Here is a 7,408-nt window from a genome sequence, read left to right as displayed (position 1 = left end):
ATACTAGAATGTACTCAATTAACATGAAAGTAAATAAGCAAACTTCTCTATTGCAATCTAGTGTACAAGCAGACTCTAAAAAAACAAAAGAGAAAGTTATCAACTGCAAGAAAAAATGATATAATGAAAAGCAAAACAAATAAAACAGTATTTTTCTCACCTTCACAGTAAACACATGCTTGCACTTGCTGCATATGAACTCCTTCTGGTACTCTAGCATCTTTGCCGCTGTTGTACGCACAACAGTTCCTGCCACACACAGGAGGCGCCCAATGTCAGATGTACGTGGGATAGCATGACGGAACAGTTCGGGACATGTTGGCAAGCCTGAAGAAAGACATTTGCATTATGTTGATTATAAAGGATGCTATAATGAGGATAGTTCCCAATTAAGAGAAAAATCAGATTGGGTGAGTTAATTAACAACTTGTGTTTCAATAATCAGCCAAATTTAAGATAAAATATTCAGCTTAACCAGTAAGTTGATATTCATTCTTATGTTGAAGATAAATGAATGACAGGTCTTGGATGACAGTCTGACATATTATAAAATGGATAAATTTAGAATTGATAAATGCCTAACAGGTCAAAATTCTATATATAACTGCCTTAGGTAAGTTAACTTGGTTTCCTAAACTTAGTATTAGTATACAGTTGATGAAAATCTATCACACTCATTGTAGTTTACTTTTTCTTCACAGAATAATAAACTAGCAAGAAATACACTCGACAGGATTATTTAGTCCATCAAATAAAATTTAGCAACAGAGAATAACCCCATAAACAGAAGAGGGATACAGCTTATCAAAAGATGACATCTAATTAATCAATCAAATCAAAAAGGAAAAGAAAAGGGAGAAAAAAAAAAGAAGACAAAAAAGAAAGAAAACTAAGAGCAGAACAAAGGAAAGAGAACAAAAGAGAAAGAGAAAATGAATCAAAACATTGAAATAAAAAGTTGGAAGACAAGAGAGAGAGAATAATAATAACATAATGCTGAAACTCTTACCTGTTATTCTAGCACGGACTTTTGTCTTCAAAGTGAGATAGTTTTTCTCGCTTCCTAATTCGCTAAGAAGTTTGGACTCGGCCGCAACCAATGCTGCATTTAGAACTGGAAGAAGTTTGATTGGGGATGCGAGGAGAGACTCTGCCACCTCGACATGTTCTTCAAATAAGGTTAAGAAGCTGAAAAGAATAAAAATATGAAACAAGCTTTGGAATGCTGCACAATGATTTAAAAGGAGGAGGAAGTGGAAGAGAAAGAGGAACAGGAATAATAAGAGGAGGAGGAATAAAAAGAGGAGGAGGAGGAGGAGGGGGAGGAGGAGGAGGAGGAGGAGGAGGAGGAGGAGGAGCAGCAGCTGCAGCAGCAGCAGAAGTAGCAGGGAGGGAGGGAAAGGGAGAGTGTAGACAGTAGAGGAGGAGAGAGGAGGAGGAGAGTGGGGGTGGGAAAGGGAAAGGGAAAGGGAAAGGGAAAGGGAAAGGGAAAAGGAAAGGGAAAGAGAGAGAGAGAGGGAAAGAGAGAGAGAGAGAGAGAGAGAGAGAGAGAGAGAGAGAGAGAGAGAGAGAGAGAGAGAGAGAGAGAGAGAGAGAGAGAGAGAGAGAGAGAGAGAGAGGGAAAGAGAGAGAGAGAGAGAGAGAGAGAGAGAGAGAGAGAGAGAGAGAGAGAGAGAGAGAGAGAGAGAGAGAAGAGAAGAGAAGAGAAGAGAAGAGAAGAGAAGAGAAGAGAAGAGAAGAGAAGAGAAGAGAAGAGAAGAGAAGAGAAGAGGAGAGAAGAGGAGAGAAAAGGAGAGAAAAGGAGAGAAAAGGAGAGAAAAGGAGAGAAGAGGAGAGGAGAGGAGAGGAGAGGAGGAAGAGGAGGAAGAGGAGGGAGAGAGAGAAGAGAGAGGAGAGACAGGAGAGAGAGGAGAGAGAGGAGAGAGAGGAGAGAGAGGAGAGAGAGGAGAGAGAGGAGAGAGAGGAGAGAGAGGAGAGAGAGGAGGGAGAGGAGAGGAGGGAGAGAGAGGAGAGGAGGGAGAGAGAGGAGAGGAGGGAGAGAGAGGAGAGGAGGGAGAGGTGGGAGAGAAAGGAGAGGTGGGAGAGAAAGGAGAGGTGGGAGAGAAAGGAGAGAAAGGAGAGAAAGGAGAGAAAGGAGAGAAAGGAGGGAAAGGAGAGAAAGGAGAGAGAGGAGGGGAGAGATGAGGGAAGGAGAGGAGAGGAAAGATGAGGGAAGGAGAGGGAGGAGAGGAGAAGGAAGGAGGGGAGAGGAGAGGAGAGGAGAGGAGAGGAGAGCAGAGGAGAAGAGAGGAGGAGAGGGAGGAAAGAGAGGAGGAGGGGGAGGGAACATGAGCTGGAAGGGTGGGAAGGGGAAAGGGCAGAAGGTAGAGGGGGAGAGGATGAGGATAAGAAGACAAAGGAGGAGAAGGAGGAGGAAGAGGAGGATGTAGATGGTGATGAGGAGGAGCAGGATGGAAGAGTGGTAGAATAATTAAAGAAGAAACAGACCAAATAACAAGTAGAGAAAAGCAGTTCAAACATATGGGGGCAAATCAAAGAGGGAAAAAATACAGACACAGAAAATCCAAACCTGACAAACACAAATAGTACTTCATATGACAACATTTCAAATAACTTATGTGCCTCTATAATATAAAACAGATATACATTACACACAAAACCTACAGAAATGAAAGCTAAGAATGACTTACTTGACAGTTAAAGGATAGTGTTCGTCTTCATCTTCACTCTCAAGTATGTTCAAAAGGTCATCCCGATGATACTTCAAGTAGAAGGCTTCAAAGACATCTATTAAAAAACATAAGAAAATCTTGACAACACTCATGCATTTCTGTGTAAAATGCAACACATGTGTATAATTTAATTTATATAACCATATGATGTGGATGTTTATACATAAAGGGCAGAGATAGGATGATACTGATGTAAAGCTTATAAATCAAGCAGATAAACAAGTATTTGAAAAAACAATATGTAACCTTTGGTAAATATATACCCCATGCTAATATTAATATCACAGATTATTAACTTTTGAAAAGCATGAAAAACTAAGAAAAAGATAACTGGATAAAAAAATACTGCCTATACTAAGCCATACAAACCCTTTTATCTTTCCCTCTTAATCCATTCGCGGCGGGGAAAATGAAAAAAAAATGGAGAAAATGCTGTGCTCATTTTTTACATTTTTTGTGAAATGTCTCTACACATAGATGGCTCTACCTTACCTGATTTCACCTTTCCTTGAATTGGCTCATTGGTGATTTAGTACAAGTGTAGCCATCTATGTGTTAAAACAATTAAACAAGTAAACTCACAGTGGGCATGGCACGGATATGTGACATGCCTGTCGTGAATGGGTTAAAAAAATCATTGACACTAGTATTTATAGATTGGTTGCATGATATATATGCTATGAAGTATATGAAACTTCCTTACAGCTTTTCACTTGATCTTGATTATAATAACAGTGAAAGGGGATTTCTTACATTGCTAGCAGGTTTGCAGGCTGTCACTGGCTGCTGCCAGAGAACAACTATTGGGAAACAAATGGCTGATGAACAAATGTCTTCTCAACATCATCCCAGAAATAAACTTCAACATAAGTTCAGGAAATTACCAATAAGACATTTACTTTTGCATATACAATATATAGAAAAGATATGGACAAGAATGAATATCTTTACATTACATTGTATCTGACTGGTTTTGATTATATCTGCATCAGAAATCCATACATACAAGAAACTACAGAGCATATATATATCTGACATGAGCAGACAAAACATCTGATGACTGTGGCCTCCCACTCATTATCCACATAATTGCTGTCGCAGCCTTGGATAACTTGAAACTGCACGATTAGGTGTTTCATCAGCACATGTCTGATATATATATATGCTCTCTAGTTTCTCTGATGTATATATTTCTGATGAAGATATAATCAAAACTGGTCAAATATACCTCTTGTATTGTGAAGATATTCATTCTCATTCATTCCTTTTCTACATTTGCCAACATGAATATGGTTTGTAATAAAAATTGCCAAATAATAGTAAATAAAAGAAATTCATAGTCATATTGTATTTTTTTTTATTTATTCATCTTTTAACAACTGTCATCCAACCTTGTAATTATCATTTTTTGTTTTAATTATTCATGGCATCCATTGCTATTTTCCAAAACAAATGACTGGTTCAGGAAACAAGTAAAATATTTGGTTATTGTTTATAAAGGAAGTGCAATCCTCTATTATTCCAACCAACAATCTTGGCGGCATTCCTTTGAATCCACAAACATTGCTTTAAGAACCAAAATTATGTTTTGCTTTTACTTTCCATGCCTCATTTGTTGCAACATATTATATTCAATTCAAACATTATTCTTTGCCTGTCATTTCATGAATCAGTGGTCATTTTTCCCTCTTTATGACAGTGTCATTATATTTCCTCCATCTTCGTACAGTCATTATGAAGATGCATTATCTATCACGTGTTGCACAACATGCTTATTATCAACTTGAGTAGGAAATGTCACAGATGAAAAGGGTCTTAAATTTTGTTGTTCTGCCTATTATAAGCAAAGTTAATCTTGTACGGTATGGATGCTTTAAACTGAAACAATTCCTTCTATCTTAATTCATAAAAACAACTGACACTCATCATTCAATTCCTACAAGAAAAAAATATATAAAATGTTTCATATAAATACATAAAGAACTTCATTCATTCAAAGGCGCGAACCCATTCACAATATTCCATCATCCCTCTTCCCTTATTTACTCTTATTCCTTCCTAATTCTCTCCTTCGTAACACCTCTTTCTCATATAACTCACCTTTGGCTCTGATTTTCTTTCTTGTGTTATTTCCCTCTCCTGACATCTCATCTAAGACTCCACAGCTTAATAAAAATAAAAATATTTATCCCACACTCAACCTTCCCTCTCCGTGACGTCACAAGTTGTTTACTTTCCGAAAGCGAACACAATTTAGCGAACATTACTTAGCGAACACAATTTAGCGAACAGTAATTAACGGAGCGACTTTTTTACATGTGTTTATCTAGGTAAATTTCGCAAAAAAACATTCAACAATACGTTTTCCAGATGAAGTTAACGAACACTAATTAAGTTAAGGCTTTTAATCAAATACGTCAGTTGATTTAACGAACCTGAATGAACGGATTAATAATAAACATGTGTCTGCTATATTTATAATATCCTTATTACTGTTATTACAATTCTTACTATTATTGTTACTGTTGTTACTATGATTGCTGTTATTGCTATTATTGTAAATGGTATTTCATTGCTATTATTAATGTTATAATTATCACAATTACTATTGTTTATATTCATCATTAACCTTATTATTACTATTATCATCATCATTATTATCCTTACTACCCCTACTACTATTATTATTTTCATTATTTTTATTATTATTATTATTATTATTATTATTATTATTATTATTATTAGTATTATTATTATTAGTATTATGGTTCTTATAATAATAATAATAATTATTATTATTATCATTATTATTATCATCATCACCATCATCATCATTATTATTATTGTCATTGTTAGTATTACTATTATTGTTATCATTACTGTCATTAGTATCACTGTAATTATTGTTACTATTATTATTGTTATTATCATTATTATTATTATTATTATTATTATTATTATTATTATTATTATTATTACCATTATTATTATTATTATCATTATAATAATAATAATAATAATAATAATAATAATAATAATAATAATAATTATTATTATTATTATCATCATTATCACCATTATCAATTATTATTATTAATATTATTTTTTATTGTCATTATTCTATTATAATTATCATCACTCTTATAATTCTTGCTATTATCATTATTACTACCATTTTTATCACTATCATTATCATTCCTATTATTAGTATCTGTATAAGTATTACCTTAATTATCAGCAGTAGTATCATTAGTATCTGTCTTTATTATTATAGTTAATTATCATCACTATCATAATAATCACCATCATTGTAACAGTGACGATAATAATACACATAGCAATGATTAAAATTATCAATAACAACAATACTAATAAGAATATTGATAACAATAGTCAAATTGAAGAGATAATAATAATGATAAAATTGAGTGCATTATAGTTAGCAGTAAAAAGGGAGACAAAAGATAAGACTAAGGAGATTCTGTGACGGTAGGAAGAACCAGTGTTAAAACGACATGGGGAAACAAGCGACAAACAAATGCTAAGAACACTCAAGTTCAAATGTTTTTTTTAGCAGTAATAAGACCAGTTATTCTAGGGTTATGACGAAGATGAAGAGAAACTATTGGGAACAACAGAAACGAGTATGATTTAGCTGGCTGTGGCTTCGATATACAGGAAAATAATACCTGGAAGGAACTAACTGTACGGCATCATCCTAGCGAAGGCAAAAGAGAGGAGGTTACGGTAATTTGGGTACTTGCAGAGGCTAGAAAGAGAGAGAGTGATGGCGGGAGTTTCGAACAGGAAACAAAGGGTAAGGAATGACGTGAACAAAGCGAAGGGATTATATGAATAAAGACCTGGGGGATATTGAGCCTGGTGGAAGTTGTAGAAAAAGAATGGAGAAGGAGGATTCGAACGTCAAAGAAGAAAAAACATCCTATGAATATTTCCAAAAAGTCCATCTCAATTGCATTATCATATACTGTCTATCTAATTCATGGTCATTATTCATGCCATCTTTCATTTTGGAACAAGCGAATAGAGGTTACCTCATGTTTTACAAACCAAACATGGAGAGATAAAATTTGAATTGATAGTTATGAATTTACATCACTGTCGAAATTGTAAATTCAGTGTGTTAAGTGTAAATTAGATGGAAAAGAGCGGTTACTGGCTCAAAACTTTTTTTTTTCTGAAATTCACTTAAATTACCAAGTAACCATACAATACGTTTTTTACTTGAATTCTGAAAGGAACGATTTCTGTGACAAGTCAAGTTGCATTTTGATTCTCCTATAGTCACTATTAAGCGCAACTTTTATGCAGAAACCTAGAAATGGCATACACCATAGGTAGTGGTGTAATGGGCTGTGTCAGAGGGTATATATGACACACAAAAGACGAGCCCAGGTCTTAATTAGGAAAAATTACAAGAGGTCGGAGAGTCAAAGTCGCAGGGACTGTCTCTCTCCCTCTCTTCACATATTCAAGATGCACTTTCCTCTGGGGTGGGTCCCCGCTCTCTCCGACTGATGGCTGCATTGCTACAAACAGTTGAAGAGGACAATGTACCAATAACCGAAGATGAACTGCGACGTGCACTCACCAAGGGTAAGGCTTCAGCTCCTGGTGAGGATGGAATCACATACTCCGTTCTCTGTCTTCTCCAG

General features: G+C 35.3%; 1 protein-coding gene across 1 annotated transcript in view; it reads right to left on the bottom strand.

The window, feature by feature from the left end:
• Positions 1 to 5,077, bottom strand: part of LOC125040216 (DNA helicase MCM9-like) — a 15,109-nt gene extending 10,032 nt beyond the window's left edge. The window contains exons 1-4 of the mRNA XM_047634760.1: positions 4,833 to 5,077; positions 2,691 to 2,787; positions 1,010 to 1,188; positions 161 to 327 (exon numbers count right to left, since the gene is read on the bottom strand). Of these exons, the coding sequence (XP_047490716.1) occupies positions 161 to 327; positions 1,010 to 1,188; positions 2,691 to 2,787; positions 4,833 to 4,878 (489 nt within the window). The 5' untranslated portion in view covers positions 4,879 to 5,077. The remainder of the gene's footprint in view (positions 1 to 160; positions 328 to 1,009; positions 1,189 to 2,690; positions 2,788 to 4,832) is intronic.
• Positions 5,078 to 7,408: the final 2,331 nt, after the last annotated feature.

Source organism: Penaeus chinensis, chromosome 28, assembly GCF_019202785.1.
Source record: "Penaeus chinensis breed Huanghai No. 1 chromosome 28, ASM1920278v2, whole genome shotgun sequence".
In the NCBI taxonomy this organism is placed as follows: Eukaryota; Metazoa; Arthropoda; class Malacostraca; order Decapoda; family Penaeidae; genus Penaeus; species Penaeus chinensis.
Note: the sequence above shows the minus strand (reverse complement) of the source record. Positions and strands in the feature narration are given on the sequence as shown.